At 39.4% G+C, this 25,008-nt stretch overlaps 1 protein-coding gene across 1 annotated transcript in view; it reads right to left on the bottom strand.

The window, feature by feature from the left end:
- Nucleotides 1-7,866: 7,866 nt before the first annotated feature.
- ASCC3 (activating signal cointegrator 1 complex subunit 3) overlaps nt 7,867-25,008 on the bottom strand; it is a 915,848-nt gene continuing 898,706 nt past the window's right edge. Inside the window, exons 39-41 of the mRNA XM_089665174.1 lie at nt 19,321-19,527; nt 14,833-15,008; nt 7,867-12,321 (exon numbers count right to left, since the gene is read on the bottom strand). Coding sequence (XP_089521300.1) covers nt 12,174-12,321; nt 14,833-15,008; nt 19,321-19,527 — 531 coding nt within the window. The 3' untranslated portion in view covers nt 7,867-12,173. The remainder of the gene's footprint in view (nt 12,322-14,832; nt 15,009-19,320; nt 19,528-25,008) is intronic.

Raw genomic sequence — 25,008 nt, 5'->3', positions numbered from 1 at the left:
GCAGGAAAGTTTTATAGTACAGTTCATAGAAGCCCCAACTAGGAATGATGCTCTGCTGGACCTGAAAAACTCAAACCGTGCAGAGCTTATTACGAATGTCCAAATAAAAGAACATCTGAGTAGCAGTGACCATAACATGACTTCATTTATTGTTAGCTGTAAACAGCAAGCTCATACGGGAAAAATAAAAACGTTCAATTTTAAGAGATCTAATTTTCCAAGGCTGAGAGCTGCTCTCCAAGACTTAGACTGGGAGGGAATATTGGCAGCAATGAACACAACACAGAAATGGGAGTTCTTCAAAAAGACTGTATGTGAACACACTGCAAAATATATTCCCATAGGCAACGAGTTTAACCACTAGCCTACAGGGCACTTATACCCCCTTCCTGCCCAGGCCAATTTCCAGCTCTCAGTGCTGTCACACTTTGAATGACAATTGCGCGGTCATGCAACATTGTACCCATATGAAATTTTTATCATTTTTTTGTGACAGATAGAGCTTTCTTTTGGTGGTATTTAATCACCTCTGGGTTTTTTGATTTTTTCTTAAACAAACCAAAAACCACTGAAAATTTTGAAAAAAAAATTTTTTTTTCTTAGTGTTTGTTAAAAATTTTTGTAAATAAGTGATTTTTCTCCTTCACTGATGTACGCTAAATGAGGCTGTAGTGATGGGCACTGATAAGATGCACTGATGGACACTGATAGGTGGCACTGATGAGGAGGCACTGGTAGGTGGTACTGATGGGCATTGACAGGCATCACTGATGGGCACTGAAAGGCAGCACTGGTATATACAATCAATGTATACCCTTCTTCTTTTTAAACCCTCAAAAAGTCAATACTTTCTCCCTAGAAAGTGCAATAATACATATAAAACCTTTTTGTGAACTACAAAAATAAGTGAAATAAATAAATAAATTGATTTTAAACATATAATATACAATAAAGTCCCACTGATCAAAAAAGTGTCCAAAAAGAAAGTCCAAAGTAGTGTCCACAAATATCCCAAAATTTTTTTCTCTCTTTTCATCCAAAAGGATTGGCTCCTATTTCATCCAAAACGCACCTCGAAGTAAAAAATATAATAATATCTAGTGCGTTACCTTAATAATAATAAAAATAACAATAATCACCCCGTGCAACCAAAATACACTTCAAAAAAAAAAAAAAAATACAAATCCAAATTGTTTTCTTATAGTGCATATAATCACACAAATCGAACTGTAAGCACTCTGCGGCCACTGCAATCCAGTGCGCACCATCAACCAACACAAAGTAATACTAAATACCACTACCCTCTATGAGTATTGAAATGCTTTATTTGAAATGGGATAACTTTTATTCGTCACTTACATTGAAATTTAAAATTATCAGCTCCAGACATGGTTCCAAACTTTTTCTCTCAAACACCATAGAAAACCATGTGTTGAAAACCAACAAAATGGCCGCGGTGACACCCCCGGTCTACGCACGCGCGTCTCAACGTCACTCCCCCAACGCGCCTTGTCACCTCCGGACTCCGTCTGAAGGGATCATGGTTTTCTATGGTGTTTGAGAGAAAAAGTTTGGAACCATGTCTGGAGCTGATAATTTTAAATTTCAATGTAAGTGACGAATAAAAGTTATCCCTATGCTTTGAATACTAGTCCTGAGACCCTTCTTGTCTCTCTGAGGACCTTGGAAAAAACGTCTTTGAAGAGAGTGTGGAGGAATATTTTTCCATAGTGTTTGAGCATTTCAATACTCATAGAGGGTAGTGGTATTTAGTATTACTGTGTGTATGTTGACGGTGCGCACTGGATTGTGGTGGCCGCAGAGTGCTCACAGTTCGATTTGTGTGATTATATGCACTATAAGAAAACAATCTGGATTTGTATTTTTTTTTTTTTTTGCACAAAAGGTTTTTTGAAGTGTATTTTGGTTGCACGGGGTGATTATTGTTATTTTTATTATTAAGGTAATGCACTAGATATTATATTTTTTACTTCGAGGTGCGTTTTGGATGAAATAGGAGCACTGGTATATAGCACTGATAGGCGGCACTGACTGGCACTGTTAGGTGGCACTGATAGGTGACACTGAAGGGCAGCTCAGATGGGCACTGATTTGTAGCATTGATGTGCACTGGTATGCACTGATTTGTGGCATTGTGGCACTGATGGGCACTGTTCAGCTGGCACTGATGGACTCTGACAGGTGGCACTTCTGGGGCCACACTGATCATCAGGGTACACTGATCATCAGTGCCCTGATGATCAGTGTTCATGTCCCCTCCGCGGAAAGCCGATTACCGGCTCTCCTCACGAGCTGTCAGTGTGACAGCTCAAGAGGAGAAAAATGCAGATAACCGGCATTTCCCTGTTTACATGTGATCAGCTGTGATTGGACACAGCTGATCACATGACCGAGCCGACATCTTCAGCTCTTTCTGTGATCGGTGATCCCCTGTGTCCTAGGGACACAGAGTACCGATGATGCATGCTCCCTGAGCCGAGTATGCGCGGTGAGAATGGCAGGACGTCATATGACGTCCTATCAGAACGAGAGAACCACCTTGCGCCCATCATTGGACTATATGGCGGGTGGGAGGTGGTTAAAAAACTAAAAATCAAACCTATGTGGCTTACGGCCAAAGTTAAAAAAGCTATAGATAATAAGAAAAGAGCTTTTATTATTACATATAAAAATCAAGGACCGCAATCATTGTTTAAACATTACAAAGAATATAACAGAATATGGAAAAAGGAAATAAAGGCTGCAAAAATTTAAAATGAACAGATTGGAAAAAATAGCAGGACCAACCCCAAAAATTTTTTCAAATATATTAATAGTAAAAAGGTCAGGTCTGAGCATGTATGTCCTTTACAAAATAATCTAGAGTGGGTGACTGGGGACAAAGAGAAGGCAAATTTAATAATTACCTTCTTCAGCTCTGTATATACAGAGGAGCATGGGGGAGCTCTTGTCCATAATGGGCATGGCATTGACACAGCTCCAGATGATCCACATTGGTTCACAATTGATATGATCCAAAAATATTTAGACAGAATAAAGGTGAATAAAGCACCTGGACTGGATGGTATACACCCAGGGGTCCTTAACCTCTTCAATACAGGGCACTTTTACTCCCTTCCTACCCAGGCTCTTACACTTTGAATGACAATTGCACGGTCATACAACACTGTACCAAAACTAAAATTTTATCATTTTCTTCACACAACTAGAGCTTTCTTTTGGTGGTATTTAATCATCATTGGGGTTTTTATTTTTTGCTAAATTAACAATAAAAGATTGAACATTTTTTTTAAAAAAACCCACGTTTTTCTTTGTTTGTTATAAAAGTTTGCAAATAAATAATTGTTCTTCATAAATTTTAGCCAAAATGTATTCTGCTACATTTCTTTGGTGAAAAATAACCCAAATTAGGATGTATTTTTTACTTTGTAGGAAAGTTATAGAGTTCACAAACTATGGTAGAGATCTGAATATTGATCAATCCTGAAGTACTGACAGCCAATCTAATTTCTTGAGGTCCAAGAATGTCAGAACAGTACAGATATCCTCAAAATGACCCCTTTTTGCAAAGTAGACAGTCCGACGTACTTCATAAGAGGCATGGCAAGTTTTTTGAAGTTGTATTTTGTCATAATTGTTCGGAAAATGAAAAAATTAAAAAAATTATTTTCACTATTCTTTTTTTACATACTGTCACCAGTTCAGTACAGCGTCATCATATAACTGGCATGGAGGTGATCAGGGACACTGATTGGTGACAGTACGATAAAAAAAAATATAATTTGTTTTTCATTTTTTTATTATTTTTAATTTTTTATTACATTTTTTTCTTTTTTTTAAGATTTTTTTTCATATTTCACTATGACCAAATAGTACAAAGTTACCATAGTAACATTGTACTACTTTGGGGAAGCGATCAGTATTTTTTTTTTTTTTTTACACAATTTGCTTATAGCAAAGAACTACTTTGCTATAAGCAAGCATTTACCTGAAAGACATCGATTCATTCAGGGTTTTTTTGTGCTTAGCTGTGATCTGGCCACGGCTAATCACATGACACAGCTGGGCTGTGATTGGCCCAGCTTGTGCATGTGATCGCTGTTAACATTCACAGCTAGACACACTAGTATAAAATGGATGGCATGAATGAAGCCATCCATTGTATACAACTGTCATGTGATCTGCTGTGATTGGTCACAGCAGGTCACATGGTACCGGCTGCGCGGCTCTACAGGCGCGCAAACTGCGCATGCCCGAAAGGACGCCATATGGCGTCCACCCGGAAAGGTGAGGGTTTTTGCTGGCTGCCGTTCGGCCATAGGCCGGGAGGGAAATGGTTACAAAATTGAGCTCTGTGATTTCAAAGCCATTGTTTCTAACTTTTAGGGACTCCTTAATGATTGGCATAGTACCACTGTATTGGCGTAAGGCCAATGTGGTGCCAATATTTATAAAGGGGTCAAAATCTTTACCAAGTAATTATAGACCTGTTAGTTTAACTTCTACAGTTGGGAAGGTACTGGAGATTTTAATAAAAGACCACATACATGAGTTCTTGCTGGAAAAAAATATTTTAAGCAACAGACAGCATGGATTCATGAAAGACAGAAGTTGTCAAACAAATCTGTTTTTTTTTTTTATGAGAAGGTGAGCAAAACCTTGGACAGAGGGTTTTTTTGCCCTCCTCTGGATCAACTGTGGGTGTAGGGTTATAACTTTTTTTTTTTAATGGTTGAACTGGATGTACTTTTGTCTTTTTTCAGCCAGACTATGTAACTATGTGAATGTACAATATATAAAGTACTGTGTACATTGGCGGCACTATATAAATACCTGTAATGAATACTTTGAACATACTTAACTGCCTGTATGAACAACAAACAGCAGCAACTACATTAATGCCTAAAAGCAGGACAAGTGAGCATGAGATTTCTCTGGTAATATCAAGGTTATAGAGAAAGCACGCTCCATGCCAAGTAAAGAGAATTGCCTGCTGGTCCAATTTAGCATATTGTTGGCCAGAAGAGTGGGGAACTCTTGGGAGGAAGTGGAGGTGGATAATTTTAATCTTAATTATCTGTGAAAAAGAGGAGAAAGAGTAGATTGTGCATCAGATACAGTATCCTTGGAATGAGGCTGGCCTTGTGACTGCTCAAGGATTAATTTAATTCAAAGAGGAATAAATAAATCTCATAGTGCTCACTGCTTTAATTTATTAACCAAAGCAAAAGATACTAAAATTCACAATTTTAAAGACAGAAATCTGGATCTCAGTATACCTCCAGATACAAATGTTACTAAGCATAGATCCCTCTGAGTCCTGTGGTAGTCCCACCCCTAGTGATGATGTAACAATCCCCACCCACAACCTTGGTGTTTCTAGATTTTATCAAGCATTAAGGATCAATCTATATAACCAGCTCAGAGAGATAACAGAAGACACTATAGTGCTCTCTGTACGTAAACATAATTATTAAAAGCAGAACGCTGGGCAAAAACCTCTTTGCATGTACTTGTTGCAATCTCCTACTTTCACTGAATAAGTCAAGAATCTTCTGGTTCTGGTGAGAAAAAAAATTTATGTTAAAATCTATTTGGCGCGTAATAACCCACCAGGGTCACCTCTTGGTCCCAAAGGGTACCCCGGAGGAGCCTATTTATTTTCAAATCAAACCATTAATTCTCTTTGGTTTCCTTTCCATAAGACTAGTGGCTGCTATGCCTCCTATTCCCTGAGCCACTGGTCTTGGCACATCCCTTCTGTAGTTATTTATCCAGGAAGCAGTGATGTAATTCAGCCCCACTTGCAGTGGTGGGCGGACTGAGACTCTCAGACACATTCAACATGTACAGGCCTAGTGTACCTGCCCACTTTCAGTACAATTCCCTGTGGTTGATGGGAACTGTAGTTTCCTTTTACTGCAGAGAGAGGAGAGGATATAATGTAATCCCTGCTGTTATCTTTTGAATTACAGAGATGAAGTCATGAAAATTCAGTAGGTTTTTTGCATAAATGGTAAGGATTTTTAAAATTTTACGGTTTGTTTTGTGAAGGGGGGTGTACTAACGGGTGATATTTTTTGCCTATCCCAGAGATCTTCTTCAATGAATAAAAATATACTTACATGAAGACAGGTCACTTTTATTCTAAATCACACAAGCTGGGGAGCCGCATCCTGGGGCAAGACAAAGTATAGCAGAGGCAAGCACATAAAATCGTCATACTGCTTCATAAGTTATGGAAACATTAGTGGATTGACAGCCCTGTCTGGGCTCTAAAAAGGATATGCACATAAGATCTTTTATTTTAGAGGTCAATCTGATAAGGTGAGAGTGAACCCATAAGAGGTGGTAGTGTTACACCTGAACACCAAACAGAAGAGTTTTTCGCTTGTGGAAGTTCTTCACTATTTGTGGGAATTTATAAAGGACTTATTTATGGACATGTTTGTTTCTTAATACTTACAATTGTTCAACACACACGGTTTCATGTATTTACCTGTTTATGGCACATGTGATATTGATTAGAACAAGAAGGTGTTGAATATACATGACAAATAGCACTTCTGATTTGTGGCACAGTTCAGCACAGAGTTCATTATATTAACAATGCTACACAGGTCATTTTAAGTTAGAGCAAATAGTACCTAAATCTTTTGTTTCTTTTCGGCTGTACATAGGCTCCCAACACTGCTTATTTCTCGTAATAAAGGGGGGGGGGGTCTACAGTAAGCAGGCTGACATCACACACAGTGGAGAAGAACTGACTGTGTATTGACTATGAGCAGCTGCAGACTGACAGCGAGGAGCCTGCTGGCAACTGCTGTCAATCTCTTAGATTGTAAGCTCCAAGGAGCAAGACCCTCCTAATCCTCTTTGTATTGAATTGTATCATTGCTGTGTTGTCTCCCTTTATATTGTAAAGTGCTGAGCAAACTGTTGGTGCTATATAAATCCTGTATAATAATATAATAATAGTCAACTCAGGAGGGCTGGGCAGGGGGCATGGCAAATAAACTGACTATAGAGATACAGGTAAGCAATGTGTTGATATAGCTCCTTGTAACTCCAAGGAAGCAAAGCAGACATGTAAACTCACCATGGCAGCACAGATCTGCTTCCATACTTGGTGTGGTCAGAATGAAATGGATACAAAGGAGAAATGGCAGGATCATCAGGTATTTTACAGCAAATGAAAACCTCAAAACAGCAAGGCTAGATTTAAACAAAAATACAGATAGATATACCTGATTATAACTTTTGGGTAACATTAAGAGCCTCTACAATTAAGCCCTAATGGGTAAAATGCTTTATAGTGGGTGGTCCTCAGGTAGGGAATTGTGGTTTGTACAATACATTAGGCTATTAGTGACCTAATCAGTGTGTGGCTGTTTGTCTTTTCTGTGCTAATTTGGTTGATCAGCTAAAAACTGCTATATGACTAACAAATATTTTACTCTGAACCATTCTCAAGAATCCGTAACTGAATCTTTGCTGAGGATTTTGGCTCTTTTAACAGTTTATCACTATTTCTAGTTTGATACAGCCACTTCCTAAATACTTTTTCTGTCTTCAGTAATAATCCTAATTCAAACTACATACATTCACATAATAACTGCTATCCCTCTCACTGTCTTCAAGTCCATTTTTCATTGCATGCCACCTTATCTCTCATCTTAATCTATCCCTTCAAATTAAAGCATCAGTTTTCCAACTATTTAACAATTACTTTCTTGCCTTTCTTTTTATAGTCAACCTAAACATGTAAATTTTGAAAAAAAATGTACTGTCCAGTTCAAAGCAGTGTTCAACGTTAAATATATTTTAATAAAGTAACACAAGGGATTGCGCCAAATCAATTTATTTTTTTCAAACTCAAAATAAAATAACAATCCTCAATGGCAAATGCAAGATCTTAACTCTATGTTCACTATTTACTTCTTTTGATTTACAGAAAACAGTGTAAATCTATACTACACTGTACATAGCAGATATAATAGTTTACATAAACAATTTCCTGTTGCCTGATGAAATGGCCATCTCATGTACAATATACAATGATATAGTACAGAAAATTTGCAACATACAGCAGGAATGCATTTAACTGTCAAAAATGTGGCATTTACAAGACTGTATCATGTTTGGGCACATGTTGGTAGTTATTACTGAGGAAAACATATCAATAAACATAAGCATTTAGGCCAATAATGAACACGTAAAATTATGTTGACAGTTATGCTGCACTGTTTGTCAAGTCTTTATTTGACAATTCAAGAACAATGTTTCATAGCAACCAATCATCTTTTTAGTAGTTTCACTAAAAACAGTTGGTGAGAAAGAGTAGATGGGCAACCTATTGTACATCAGTTCTACATAAATAGGATGATTTTATACATATCAAGATTTATTTGAAAGCTACTTTTACATAAATTAATGACTTGGCACAAGTTTTTTTTTTTTAGCAATATAAGTATATTGATTTATTTTTATTTCAGATTTTTACAATATAGGCTGTGAGTTGGGACACAAAACATCTTATTCTTTTAATGCTAAATCCATCCAAAATTTATATTTCATCATCCACATGACCAACCATGGCTATCTTGTTTGATTTAGGATCAAACTGCAATCAGGATTTCTAGGTAAATGTTTAGTGGGAGTTCAAGGTGATCTAACCAAGCCTTTGTCAACCAGAGTGTCCAGGCTCCCTGGGTCGTCATTAGGTATCTTCTGGGGTGCCTTGGCAAAATGTCTACAAATTGCCCAAAAATTGTATACAAGCCAGTAGGTGGATCAAGCTTACCTTTTAGTTACGCAAAGTCACAGGTTTTCATTATGCACCATTACAACTTTCTAGCTGCTGACGATATAAAAAAACAATTATGTCATCAGTAGATAAGAAGGATATCGGGCACCTGCACATCAGCACTGCAAATGCTGGAATACTAGTCAGTATCAGTGTGCAAAGGTGTATAATGCTTTGGAAGAATAAATCACCTCTGGCACTGGGTGTCCCACATGTGCAGATGCTGCTGCCTTCTGTAAAACTATTAGTTTAGTTTTTTGCATTTTGTAATGGGTGCCTTAAGGTCGTGCAGAATTTTAAAGGGTGCCTTGACTGAAAAAAGGTTGAGAAACACTTATCTAACCGAGTCAAGCACAATTACCTTTTTCTGGTTTAAAGTTGACAAGACAACATTGGCCTCAATGCCCCAAAAGTGTAAAGGTAACTGAAAGGGGCATTAACACACAAAACATCACATAATACTGAAACATCCGTTTTTAATAGGTTGAAGCTCTACATACCAATCTGGAATAGTGAGAGTAGGAATAAGCAACTATGCAGTCAACCTACGGTACATAATTATTTGTATGGATCTTAAATACATTCAGCAAGGGGGTGGTTTTACATATTTAAGGTAGGTTCCCATTAACCATGAGGGAATAAAGAGAGATCGAATGAAGCATACAGGGTTAATTGGCATCACTGATAGTGCAAGCTGTATATTATACAGTAACATTTAGCCCTTGTGAATGCAGTAGTGAATGTAAAATAATACAAATGGTTTTAATAACATTTTTCATATAACCTTATCTGCTACCAGGATAACAGTCACTCTGCTCTACTGAAAAAAAATCCTACAACATAATTATAGTAGAACTCGGTAAAGTAAGGGAGGGTTATAAAGCCAGTCAGGTTTTTTGCCATTTGTATTAAATAATACCGGTATCCTAATAATAAAAACCCCACAAATGCCGTTTTTTGCCATTTGTGGCTCGTTACCTTGGCTTCTTCTCCCATAGCCAAAACAAGTGAAAGGAAATCTCTGCAAATTAGCTTGCCCCCCTCCCCATGGGTTACCAGAACTAGTGTCAACATTTTCCCTGTATATTTTTTCTGGGGAAACCATCTGGGATTTTCCTTTCCTTTCACTTTCAATGATAATGGTTAACAGTGAAAATAAAGAGGGTGACTCTCCTTAGCATGGGCACAGACAGAAATAAAAACGTAATAGGTGTTCTAATCTATTTCCACTTTATTCCACTATTCAAAAATGACAAGAAAGGTTTTGCACTAGTTATACACTAGTGGTTGAAGTATGTAACTTACTGACTTAACCAATAACTCTTTTGTTAGACCCACAAAAAGATCAGAATGGGCTTAGTGAATTGTGAACTTAGCAAGCCAAAACCTCTGTACTGAGAACCACTCAGAAGAGAACCATGTACATTTGGTGGCAGATTGCTCTTCGGGTTCAATGTTATTAAAAACAGCAAATAAATTACATTCCACAGCACTAACATTACCGTGCTTGTAACCCAAATTTCTTAAATCCTCCAGAAACATTTTTTTCCAATGCAGTACCATAAACAATAAAATGCAGTTATTGCAATATAAAGTCAAAGGTGATAAGAAAACCAGAATGGCAAAATTACATATTTTGTGCAATACTACTCCGTAAATTTGCTGGAGCTGTCCGACATACAAAGGATCAGAGTTTTCCTTAAATATGTTGAGGGTAAAGAGAAATGGCTGCAGAGGCTAGCGCAGCGTTTATAGATTGGCTACTGTAATGCCAGATACTCTTTCAGAATTTTTCTAATTATGTAATTAAAAAATCACCGGTTGTATATGGTCACTAATTGGCCAATTAAGGTCATATAACTCCAAGGATCAGTGCTGGTGATCACAGATGTGAGTAATCAATAGATGTGAGATTACAAATCAGCCTGTCATAGATTTGTACAGGCTTCCTGGTCGTGGTTGTCCCTATGTAATCGCACATTGAGTGGTTAGGGACAGATGAGCTGTGTCTGTTATTGATTTGTACTGTTTTTTTTGGCCACAACTGATAGCACATAGCCATTATCGCTGCCACAGCTTTATGTTGATTTTTGGAGGCGTGTGGCACTAGTCTATAGTGTAAATGGAGCCTTTATAGATGAAATCCAGGTATGGATATTTTTACATAACTCCATTTATCCAGCTTGGACCAATGTAACTATGCATATACCATACCTGCAGGATCCTTCTAGACGCTAGAAATCAATGTAGCAGGCACCCCTACTACAATGATCTCCACTAGCTTCTGGATCCTGTACATTATTGCCAATTTATAGTTTGCATGCCATACCTTAAAATGTTTGTAAACCTCAGACATGAAATATGAATAAAGTAGATCCCTCTACAGTGTGTACTTGTTTCAATTAAGAGCACTATGTGCCATTTCTGTCTGCTTCTTCTGCTATCAATATGAATAACTTCTGACAAGTTTTCCTGACACCAAGATAAAAATGGTGACGGGAGGGAGCTCCAGCAGATTGACAGCCTCAGCTCTGTCCCTGTGAGCTGTCTGGGGGGGCTCTTCCCTTCAACAAGCTCTCCCTACTGAGCTCAGCCAAGTGTAATTTCTGCTCTCTGCCCCCTTTTTTCTGAACTCTCAGACAACTTTAAAAATTCAGCTCTTTGAATGGATGTAGGGAAAATAGGGCTGCAGGTACAACTTATGTAGGAGGATTTGTTGCATCTTCTGAGACAAAATCACTTCACTGGGTATATGCAAGGGTTTACAACCACTTTAAGCCCTGCCAGACTCTCTACAGCTGCTAAAGAATGAATTGCTGTCTGCAACAATGCCAGCATTGAACTTTTTGTGTTTACCATCTACAAAACCAACTGGAGAAACAATTCCTCATTATGTATTAAATCTTGTTCAAATGTCAACATTAAACAGGAATGGTCACCTGTATTTTACAAGTATCTCAAAGGAGCTTCACTAGTATGATGTAGCTATGCCCAGTAAAGAGATTTTCTCTTCATTCATATTGCTATACATTTTTTATTTCTTCATTGGCATGAATTACATAACAAGTGGATATGAGCCATCAGAATGAATTCCTGGTTAGCCTATTACATGTATTTTTCTTTCTCACATTGCACTGCTTAATGACACAAAGCATACAAGATTTAAAAAGGCAGCTTTGAATAAGGCGAATGTGGCAATTCAGTCCAGTGCATTCTTTCTAACGTGTGTAAAAAGGTTGAAATCCAATTCTTTTAAAGGACGCCTTCGTGCATTGTTAATTCACATTCAGTTCAGAATGACTTAACAGCTGCTTCACCAGAAAAAGTAGCAAAGAAAAAGGTCATGTTACTTTAGCGCAATGCCCTCCAAGGAAGCAGAGACTTCAGTATTGACTTGAGCTGATACACTGGCTGGAATAATGTTCAGGTATATGTCATATTGCTGGTCCATGCCAAGGTAGCTGTCACTCATCAGGTACAGTGTGTATATGCACCTAGGAAATAACAAAGTCTTGTTAACGAAAGTCACATTGTGAGGGTATATTAGTAGAGATATATGCTGGATTATTTATTTTAATCTTGTAAACCCCAAACAAAAGACTTTTGGGTTTGTACATTTTGGGATTCCATAAGGACTTGGCCATTATTGAATTTCTAATTACCCTAGTGAATAACCTTAAAGCAGAGTTCTGGTCCCCAGCCCCCCCTGCCAAAAAAAATAAAAGTTAGCAGCTATACTGTAACTGCTAACTTTTAATATTAGGGCACTTACTTGTCCAGGGGTCCAGTGATGTCCTCACCCCAAGTCAATTCTTCAATTGGCTGTCGGGAGCTGGCGCCGACATCTTGACAAAGGGAAACCGGCAGTGAAGCCTTGTGGCTTTACAGCTGGTTTCCTACTGCACATGTGCGGGGGGCCCAAACATCCATCTCAGTTCGGTGTGGTGAACTAAGCCAGAAGTGGGATTGAGTACCTGTCAAATCAGGTACCCCATTCCTCCCAAAAGGTGCCAAATGTGGCAGCAGAGGGGGGGAGGAGACAGATACATGGAGCTTCAACTTTTGGGTGAAACTCCATTTTAATTGTAAATCCAGCATATTCACTACAGCTATTCTCAATAAAAGTGTGACGGGGGAGGGGGGCAGAGAAAAATGGAGAGCTTGCATATCTAGATGTGCGATCAAAGCAGGAACTCCTTAATACTGGAGAGGGAATTAACTGAAGATCAACCATTCTGTACGCAGTCAGTGAGGTACTACCTGAACACCTCAAAGTACTTCCACAGGTTCATGTATTTTTAACTGAAAGGTCAGGTGGTGCAAATAGCAGGAAATCCACTTTGTCAACATCCACAATGTGTTAAAAGGCCTGTTAGGGCCAACATTTTTTTTCTGAAATATTGTATTCACAAGAACATTGTCTTAAAGGCCCAAAAGACCAATATATCCCCCATTATATTACTACCGTATTATTAGCAGCATATAAAGGAAATAGAATGTATAACAACAAGAGATTTCAAGAGGCAGAAAAAGAGGAAATTTATTGTGGAGTATGCAGAAGGTAAAAATGAAACGGCTATTTCCAAGAACAAATCTTAAAAACCTAGAACTGTTCCTGAAAACGGGGTAAAGCTGACAAATATAAAGATATGCATCTTTTAACTCTGCTGCGGTCATTGCCATAAGGCTTATGGCAGTGACAGATGCAACTTTTATACACATTCCCAGCTGTGTGTGCATTTGTGTGTACCTTCTATGACAACTCTTGGCTTATTGGTGAAAGTGGTTCTCCTTCCCACAGACATTAAAAGATAATGCTCTCCCTGCAAAGTATCCCAGACTGCGCCCAGCATGGTATGTTTCTCTGGGTAGAGCAGAAGGAGCTCAGCAAATATCCATTTGCTGGTCCTCCCGCTGGTGAATGATCACGGAAGTGACATGCGGCTGCTGTGTCCATGGAAGCAGTAATGAAGCATGATCTGTATTTTACTAGGTTCAGTGGAGTGCAGAGGAGACATTACGGGTCTAATAGACCCTTGATGTCTTATTAAAGAGAACCTCTTACTGTACATATGCTATCATATGGGTGCTATTTGTCCTGTATGTAATAACAATAAAATTAAGTATAAAAAAGTAAAAACAAAATAAAAAATAAAGCAACAAAAAACCATACACGCACATACATGTTTAAACACATGCATTGGGTTTGGCTAAGTCCAAAAACGACGTTTGCACTACATATGTTGTATATCACCACGCATGCCAATATGAAAGCAATAATTCTAGGGCCATCATTCAAAGCTAACTCTAAACTGATAACCGGTGAAAGCTTATAAACATCACCAATGGACAATATTGAGTACCAAAGTTTGTTGCTGCTTCATAACCACACAGAGTTTTAAGAGTTGGCATCCTCATCGTTTATATATTACCAGAAATTGGGTAATATATTTGGGGTTGATTTACTAAAACTGGCACACTCAGAATCTAGTGCAGCTGTGCATGGTAACCAATCAGCTTCCAATGTCAGCTTGTTCAATTAAGCTTTGACAATAAAACCTAGAAGCAGCACAAGATTTTGCACTCTCCAGTTTTAGTAAAAAACCCCTATTGTGTTTGCATGTACTAAAATTAATGGTATGTAATTAATGCATTTGACAAACCGCCGTGCTACATTACAAAATCACAACTACCAACATTTTGTTCTCCAAGGTCCCTGCCTTCAGAAAATATATAATGTTTGGGTGTCTTAACCAATTTTTAGGCCTAAAATGTACATTTTACTATGTGTAAAAAAAAACCAGAAAAAAAAACAGCTAAGGCTGTGAAGCACTTAAATGCGGTGATTACAATTTTCAAACATTTTAAAAATATCACATCTGTGCATTTTAGACTCCATGGAATAGCCAGACCTCAACATTTTAGCTAAGAATCCAGATTTCTACCACAAGTGTGCTGTAGGGTATTTTGTACTGTGTTTGGTACTGTGAAGAGTCGGTATTTACCTTCCAACATTTTCTGGAGTATAAAAGGCAATGGGTACTGTACTTCTGTTTCTTATGTATCCTACTCTTTTTAGTGCAATAAGCTCTTTTTTGTCCACTTCTCCAAGGATTAAAAACCAGCCTTCATCCTTTGCCTTTGGGAACTTGGGAGCGATTGCTTTACTGTCTTGCTTTCCCTAAAAAAAAATATACACAAACACATCTAAGGGACATGAATATAATATATACAAAATGTTCCACATTGCATCTGCAGTACATTCTTTAAAAACTTTAATAAATGACATAGCCTGTTACTCCTTTAAAACGCTTGGAATTTTACTAGAGGTGCCTACAGAGTTCAGACGGTGGTTGACTGTTTGAGCATGATTCAGTCACTAAGAGATAGTTAGAGATGTTGTCGCTTCGGGTGAATTTTTTGTATTTTTGCCTACAGAAAGGAAGCTCTTCAGGTGCTAGTTGTATCAGGAGGAAATAATAACGATTGGTTGGGAAAATCCTGCACATCCATTGTTTCACCAAGAAGGCTTGGCTAGGAGACTTGGCTAAAGACATAATTCCTTGACCAGACTGTAAAAAGCCATATCGGTCGAACATCTCCCTTAGTGGTTCTTAAACTTTTTTGTTATGACCCCTTTAGAATAAGTCAAACTTTTATTACGCCCAGCTGTAAACATTTTTACTTTATGACACACCACAGCCATAAATCTTTATAGTGAAGACTGTGCTGCATGTCAGACTTCCTATGGACTAAGATCTGTTAAAAAAATTCAAAAGAAGGATTCAGTCTTTTATGTTTAGATATATGTAAATACCTTGGAAAAATGCCTACAAATTGTATACAAGCCCCCAGGTGGATAAAGCCTGTTACACAAAGCCACAGGTTTTCATTGTGCACCATTATGACTTTTTAGACACCAGCATTCTACCAACGACATTAGCAGTTGATAAGGACTATGTCGGGTGCCTGCACAGTATCTTTGGTTGTCCCTTCCTTGCCCCTCTCCATCAGCGCTGGGGTCACATTAGCTGAGTGAGGGAGAAGTATAACATTGGAATACTATTCAGTATAGTGTGCAAGGGTGTATTTGCTTTGGAAGAATAAGTCACCTCTAGTGTTGGGTGTCCTATGTGTGTGGATGTTACATGTGTTATACAGTTGCAAGAAAAAGTATGTGAACCCCTTGGGATTACGTGGGGTTTTGCATGAATTGGGCATAAAATGTGCTCTGAACGTCAAATAAGTCACAACAATAGAAGAACACAGTCTGCTGAACATAATACTACACAAACATTAGATGTTGCCATGGTTTAATTGCACATAACATGTAAACATTCACAGTGCAGGGAGGAAAAAGTATGTGAACCTTTGGACTTAATAACTGGTTGACCCTCCTTTGGCGGCAATAACCTCAACCAAATGTTCCCTGTAGTTGCAGATCAGACCTGCACAACAATCTGGAGTAATTTTGGACCACTCCTCTTCACAAAACTGTTTCAGTGTAGCAATATTCTTGAGATGTCTGGTGTGAATCTCTCTCTTAAGGTCATGCCACAGCATTTCAATCGGGTTGAGGTCAGGACTCTGACTGGGCCACTCCAGAAGGCGTATTCTGTGCTGTTGCAGCCAATGTTTTGTTGAATTACTTGTATGCTTTGGGTCATTGTTCTGTTGCATCACCCATCCTCTGCGGAGCTTCAGTTGGCGGACAGATGGTCGTACGTTTTCCTGCAAAATGTCTTGATAAACTCTGGAATTCATTTTCCCATCAATGACAACAATCCGTCCAGGCCCTGAGGCAGCAAAGCAGCCCCAAACCATGATGCTCCCTCCGCCATGTTTTACAGTGGGGATGAGGTTTTGATGTTGGTGTGCTGTGCCTTTTTTTTCTCCACACATAGTGTTGTGTGTTCTTCCCAAACAACTCAATCTTGGTTTCATCTGTCCACAGTATATTTTGCCAGTAGTGCTGTGGAACATCCAGCTGCTCTTTTGCAAACTTCAAACGTGCTGCAATATTCTTTTTGGACAGCAATGGCTTCCTCCGTGGTGTCCTCCCATGTACTCCATTCTTGTTTAATGTTTTCCTTATTGTAGATGTGTCAACAAAAATGTTAGCATGTGCCAGAGATTTCTGTAGGTCTTTAGCGGACACTCTGGGATTCTTCTTTACCTCATGCAGCATTCTGCGCTGTGCTCTTGCAGTCATTTTTACAGGACGACCACGCCTAGGGAGAGTAGCAACAGTGCTAAACTTTCTCCATTTGTAGACAGTCTATCTTACCGTGGACACATGAACATAAAGGCTTTTGGAGATACTTTTGTAACCCTTTCCAGCTTCATGCAAGTCAACAATTCTTGATCGTAGGTCTTCTGAGAGCTCTTTTCTGCAAAGCATGGTTCACATCAGACAGTGCTTCTTGAAACCAGTAAACCCAAAACAGGTGTGTGTATTTTAAGGGCAGGACAGCTGTCAGCAACACATCCAATATCATCACACTGATTGGAGTCAAGGTTGGATCACTCCTGGCTCCAATTAGCTCTGGGAGAAGTCATTAAGCTAGGGCCTCACATACTTTTTCCTCCCTGCACTGTGAATATTTACATGTTATGTGCAATTAAACCATGGCAACATCTAATGTTTGTGTAGTATTATGTTCAGCAGACTGTGTTCTTCTATTGTTGTGACTTAGATGACGTTCAGAGCACATTTTATGCCCAATTCATGCAAAACTCCACGTAATCCCAAGGGGTTCACATACTTTTTCTTGCAACTGTATATAAAACTATTAGAATAGTTTTTTTCATTTTAGAATGGGGTAACTTGAGATGGTCCAGGATTTTAAAGGGTGCCCCGAGAGTTTCCATAATTTTGATTGAAAAAAATGTTGAGAAACACTGATCTACTGACACAACCAAAAACATGTCTGCAGACACAATCAGTACTGTATCGAAGCAACCATAAACATGTTTGAATACACAATTAGTACTGTACTGACACTGCCAGAAACCTGTCCACAGACAAAGTCAGTACAGGAGCACAGCAAAGTATTAATTTGAAAATCAAAAATCAATAAAAACATGCATTCAGTGGCAATGGATTGTTGCAGCTCATAAGGCACATGCTCATATTACATAGATCATTTATGCATTATTGTAGTATACACTATGCTGCAACAATGCATGTGGCACCCATGCAGCACAACTGAAACATGGATTGCTGCAGCAATTCTTCTGCTAATTTTACTGTTTTATGCACATAAATATTCATATATTGAGATACATTTTATTTAAATTTGATGCATACTTTAGACTCTGCGGCCTCAGGATAATGATGTGTGGGTAACAGGCAAGTACTGTGCAGGCATTTTTGCTCACTGTGTCTGGAAGCCAGTGCTTGCCTACAATATGACCCCACCCCAGTGCCCCATGAGAGTATTTATTGTGTGCTGGGGTGGAAGCAGAACCAGACTTTCTGTGGGCTGCTCTGGAAATATATTCAACCGTGGTTATTGACAGTAGCTGCTGACCTGTTTAAGTGGTTCTAAAGGCTCAAGGTTTTTACCTTAATGTATTCTATGCACGAAGGTAAACTCCCTCCCGAATCCGTACATGAGTCTTTAGATCAGAGGTGATCCAGGGACTTTCTCAACAGCCTCTGCTGTCTGAGGACTTTTCCTCCTCATTGGCTGAGACAGCAACGGGAGCCCTTTGGCTCCCGTTGCTGTCAATTACAGCCAGTGAGCCAATGAGGAGAGAACGGGAGGGGGGGGAAGGCAGGGCCGAGCTGCAGCTCTATGAGCCTTATTGACCCATAGAGCAGCGGATCGCAGACGAGCATGCAGTGGTGCCCCCAGGGCAAGCAGCTTTTCCTGGGGGCACTGCTCAAGGGGGAGGAGCCAGGAGCGCTGGTGAAGACTCAAAAAGAAGAGGATCGGGGCTGCTCTGTGCAAAATCACTGCACAAAGCAGGTAAGTATAGACATGTTTGTTATTTGTTATTTTTTAAAAAAAGCTTTGGTGTCACTTTAAATTACTACGCAAACTACAGGGTGAAGGCACCACGCATACAAAATATCTCTGACAGTGAAAGGACAGAGGTGTCCTCCCTGCTGTAAAAAAATTGCAAATCACTGTTTCTTGTCTAAAGCTACCCTTTTTTCTAGGGTGAGTCCAAAATATATTCTAAATGCATCCAATAGAACGTAAGTCTTCCATAAAAATATATTAATATATTTAAAGTTAGCTTATTAGGTTAAGACAAAGAGATTTTCTCATGGTTCCATTTGATTCAGTAACTACAAAAATACCTTTAAATGTAAAAAAAAAAAAGAAGAAATGCCAGGTGTCCTTGGAAATAAAAATCAAAGCAATCGATTGTAGCATGCTGGCTACAAAAAAGAATATTAATAAACTTGGAGTGCAGTTTATCATGACTAAAAAGAATCTGAACAATAATTCCTGATACATTTGAGGTTAGCAGCTCTATACCTTTTTGCATCCTGTTCGAATCCTGTGCAGATTTACTAGCAGCACATATTCCTGATCAGCATGTAACGTGTTCCATTTTTTCTCCTGAGCCCCTGGAAGTATAATAGGAATGGGGAGCTCATTCTGTGCTTGGATTGCATCTTCCCACCATCCTTTAATGCTCAGCTGAACATCAATCATTGGAAGATTTGACACAAAGTTCCAGGCCTGAAATGAGATTTAAAAGAGCAAGTGGAAATGACTGTATATGCAAATCTTAGGTTTAGAATACAAATAAAAGTGACTAACAGATGAAACAAGCACATGCTATTTAATTTACATTGAAACAATGTTTCTTTACCTGGATTTACTAAAATTAAAGAGATATAAACAAATCATATATAAATATGCCATAATACATCCCATCAAATGGTATTAGATTCTTTGCAGAAACAAATACTATTTACATAACCCTATTTTAAAGGTATTTTTTCTGTTCTTTAAGGTACCCATAAATATCCATCATCCAATAACGTGGTTTAGAAGAAATGGACAATAATATGGTTATCTACGACCAATCATATGCATAGTCTAAAATTTTGAAGTGAAGCAATTAATCTGAGCATTGCTAGTGATAAATGAGCCGCACAAGAGTTAAGCCCTAGCAATAATGAGGGCCTGTCAGTGGCAGACATGATCAAAAACCATACAGTAAAAGGTCTCTTTTCCACACAGAAAAGAGAACCTCCCTGAACTGTGTGTGCACTACATTTAAGCAGCAGCTATGGCTGAAAGAGAATATGCAGCTGATACAGTACAGTGATAAGGACATGCAAGAGCAGGTCTCTCACTGCTTGCATTTCTTGGTCAAAGATCTACCTAAAATTAGCTGGCCTATGAGATAGGCTCATTACATGCAGAGCAAGATAGTTCAAGCCATGATTTGTCATAATTTTGATGATTATGGCTTACAGCTCATGAAAACCCCAAATCCACAATCTCATAAAATTTGAATATTACATGCAATCAATAAAACAAGGATTGTACATAGAACAATATCGGACCTCTGAAAAGTATATGCATGCATATGTACTCAGTACTTGGTTTGGACCCCTTTTGCAGCAATTACTGCCTCAATGCATTGTGGCATGGAAGCTATCAGCCTATGGCACTGCTGAGGTGTTATGGAAGACCAGGATGCTTCAATAGCGGCCTTCAACTCTTCTGCATTGTTCGGTCTCATGTCTCTCATCTTTCTCTTGGCAATGCCCCATAGATTCTCTATGGGGTTCAGGTCAGGCGAGTTTGCTGGCTAATCAAGCACAGTAATCCCACGATCATTGAACCAGGTTTTGGTGCTTTTGGCAGTGTGGGCAGGTGCCAAGTCCTGCTGGAAAATGAAGTCAGCATCCCCATAAAGCTCGTCTGCGGAAGGAAACATGAAGTGCTCCAAAATCTCCAGGTAGACGGCTGCGTTGACCCTGGACTTAATGAAGCACAGTGGACCAACACCAGCAGATGACATGGATCCCCAAATCAACACAGACTGTGGAAACTTCACACTGGACTTCAAGCATCTTGCAGTGTGTGCCTCTCCATTCTTCCTTTATACTCTGGGTCCTTGGTTTCCAAATGAGATGCAAAGGTTGCTCTCATCAGAAAAGAGGACTTTGGACCACTGAGCAACAGACCAGGTCTGTTTTTCTTTAGCCCAGGTAAGACGCTTCTGACGTTGTTTGTTGTTCAGCAGCAGCTTGACAAGAGGAATATGACATTTGAAGCCCATGTCCAGGATCCGTGTGTGTGTGCTGGCTCTTGATGCACTGACTCCAGCCTCAGTCCACTCCTTGTGAAAGTCCCCAACACTTTTGAATGGCCTTTTCCTGACAATCGTCTCCAGGCTGCGGTCATCCCTGCTGCTTGTACACCTTTTTCTTCCACACTTTTCCCTTCCACACAACTTTCTATTAATGTGCTTTGATACAGCACCTTGGGAACATCCAACTTTTTTTGTAATTACCTTTTGAGGCTTTCCCTCCTTATGGAGGGTGTCAATGATGGTTTTCTGCACAACTGTCAGGTCAGCAGTCTTTCCCATGATTGCGATTCCTACTGAACCAGACTGAGAGACCATTTAAAGGCTCAGGAACCCTTTGCAGGTGTTATGGCTTAATTAGCTGATTATAGTGGGACACTTTGAACGTAGAATATTGCACCTTTTCACAATATTCTAATTTTCTGAGATTTTGGATTAGGGGTTTTCATAAGCTGTAAGCCATAATCATCACAATTATGACAAATCATAGCTTGAACTATCTTGCTTTGCATGTAATGAGTCTATCTCATATATTAGTTTCACCTTTTAAGTTGCATTACTGAAATAAATGAACTTTTGCACGATGTTCTAATTTTTTGAGTTTCACCTGTATATGTACATGATCTGGCTTTTCTGGGGTGGGGTGGGCGTGCGCACACTCACAGCCCCATCTGTGTTGACATTTGCTACAGCACAAGTTGGTCAGCAGGTTCTGAGCAATGATTTATGATCGGCTTAGCACATAACAGTACAGAACCCTGTGCTTAATAAGAACACGGGGCTCTGTATAGAAAGCAGCAACATGCCTGTTTTTTTCTCCCTGCAAAGCAAAGCAGGGAGCAAAAAATAAACATCGCTAGTAAAAGCAGCACACATTACAAATTGTTAGACACACAGTTAAGTCTTTGATTGCCCCTAGATGTTAACCCAGTCCCAGCCAGTGTCATTAGTACAGTGACAATGTATAGTATTAGCACTGATTACTGTATTTGTTTCAATGGAGATGTCAGTGTCATTTAGTCAGTTCCCACCCAGTGTCAGTTAATGTCAGATTGCCTACCGCACTATTACAGTCTACTGTAAGTCGCTGATCCCCACCATTACTAGTATAAAAAAATAAAATTCAAGTATATACCATCATTTGTAGATAGTATAACTTTTACACAAACCAGTCTTTTACCAAATACATGTATCAGAATACATTTTAGCCTACATTTATGAAGAAATTGGATATGTTTTATAGCAGAGAATACTGTTTTTTCCCCAAAATTTCAGATATTTTTTCATTTATATAATAAAAAAAAACCAGTGGTGATCAAACATCACCAAAAAAAAGCTCTATTTGTGTGGAAAAAAATTATATAAATTTCACATGGGTACAGTGTCGCATGACCATGTAATTGCCAGTTAAAGTAGCGCTGAATAGCAAAAAAATGGCCTGGTCATGAAGGGAGTATAATTTTCTGGAGCTTAAGGTTTTTTATTTTTTAAGAAATAACAAACAAATGTCATACTTACCTGCTCTGTGTAGTGGTTTTGCAAAGAGCAGCCCTGATCCTCTTCTTCTTCTCGGGTCCCTCACCGGCACTCCTGGCTCCTCCCCCTTCGCCAGTGCCCCCACCAGTGAGGGCACTGATGCTTTCTCGCCCCCACTAGTGAGGGCACTGATGCATTCTCACCCCCAAGCTCAGCTCTATGCGTCCATAAGATAGATAGAGCTGCAGCTCAGCCTCGTCCCCTGCTCTCGCCTCATTGGCCCACTGGCTGTGATTGACAGCAGTGGGAATCAATGGCTCCCGCTTCTGTCTCAGCCAATGAGGAGAGGGAGTTCCAGGACAGCCAAGGCTCTCATGCACATCGCTGGATCAAGAGGAGACCCAGGTGAGTATTGGGGGGGCTGTGGGGGGGAGCAGCACATAGAAGGTTTTTTACCTTCCTGCACAGAATGCATGAAGATTAAAAAAACCTTCAGCCTTTACAACCACTTTAAGTATGCTTTTAGGAAGCAAATGAATAAATATATTAACTAAAAAAACTACAGCAGGTATATAAAATACAGGCACTTGCAGCAGCTTAGACACCCTTTAGAATTATGTGGGGGCATAGCACCAAAAGTGTTTGTGCTTGCACCCAATTCATTCAGGTACATAAATCTGTCTATGTGTGCGCTGACGTCAAAGTGTCCACACTGGACACTCTTTCCACAGTGCACTCCCACCTTCCTTCCCTGGCTACTGTACTTGTCACAATGACAGACGCATGGTGGAGGAGTTTTGTACTGGCGGTAGGCGAAGCCTGATGGGGAACTGAGATACTAGTTCCCCATCAGGTCTGCTTTACTTTTGATTGACGGTGTACGGCAATGGGCAAATCCATAGCTGCTATTCAATCCAATAGTGGCTTTCATTTTTGCCCACTGTTGTAAGCTGTCAATCAAAAGTAAAGTGAACTAATCTCTCAGTTCCCTATTAGGCTTTGCCGACCTAATGACAGCTAATTTCCCAAATATGGCCACTACCATTTTTGGGTAATGACATCACCTTTGTTTACATTCAGCTTTTCATTGAGGAATCTCCTGGCTGACATTTAAATGGGGCTGGGGTACATGTCTGTACACCTGTGGGGACCCCAGATGCCATCGCTTCTCGATGTGCGCTGAAGGACAGACCCATCTCCTATAAGCTCCTTGCAAATTACTAGTCTGATCCTATACCCAGCTTGGCTGAGGGTGCTCTATGGCGACCTCAGTGCTGGGATCATCTGGATCTGTGGGGGGTTCCTCATTTGATCATCTCTGTGGGTGTTGGCAGACTTGTTTTATTATGCTATGGCTATGTGTAATTCCAGTGTATGTACATAGGATTAATTCACCTACACCATCCTCTTCTATTATTCACCCCTGATGAATGAATTCTGAAATGATGTTCCATGGATGAAGTTCTAGTAGAATAAATGAGGATGTTCTGCATACACAAGCTAATGTTTCTAGCTTTTTAGGAAATATAGCCAATAATATCTACTTTTCATCTGTTAGTGAAACTGTACATTTTTTATTTTATTATGTTAAATAATGTTCTTTGTATTTTACCTCCGTATCTCTTGTTATTGCCCTTAAAGTCCTGTGCTATTTTAGGGGTTCTCTGATTTTTCTGTCTATTTGGGATCTTGGCAACAATTTATAGACTGATGTTACTGATCTGTCTGTCTAGTAATATAGGTATGTTTGACGCCTGACTATTTTGTTGTATATTATCGTAACCACTTTGAATGAATATTTCTCTGTCTCTTCAAGAATTATGGATTATGCGCAGAGTTTGTTTCTAGTATTTAAATTTTAGATCAAAACAAAAAAATTCACAGATGTGTAATCTTTCCTTTGAGATGTTCTACAGGTGGTCTACAACCTGGTATTTTACATCCTGCTATGCTCTTACTCTGGGCTGGGCATCATATGCCTGGGCACCAAATGCAATGAGACTTCCCATTCTCTCCACACAGTTTGGGGCTGTCAGACCGCATTATCATTACACCACTCTTTACACATTCCTATTGGCCAGTGGGATAGCAAACCATAGTGGTGGGCTATTAGCAGACAGGGCTTGCCTGCCTGTGTGCACAATACACCCACAGTAGCAGTTTTGTTTTTGTTGTTAAAGAGGTTTTTTGCCCTTTAAAAATTAAAAGGCAGTAACAAAAAATATTGTCCATGCTCTCTTTTAATAAAAGGACACTCACCTGTCAAGGGGTGTAGCACCATACTCACCTGAACAGCTTCTCTGCCGGTGTTTGGGTCTCTGGGGCCGGCATGTTTACTGTGGGCAGCCGACTCTGATTCCATGTGGCTTCACAGCCGGCTGCCCACCATGTTGTGCCTTGTGAATAGTCCCATAATT

This window comes from Staurois parvus, unplaced genomic scaffold, assembly GCF_062004578.1.
Source record: "Staurois parvus isolate SC_StPar_1 unplaced genomic scaffold, SC_StPar_1.0 ptg000048l, whole genome shotgun sequence".
NCBI lineage: Eukaryota > Metazoa > Chordata > Amphibia > Anura > Ranidae > Staurois > Staurois parvus.
This window is presented reverse-complemented; position numbering and strand designations above follow the sequence as displayed.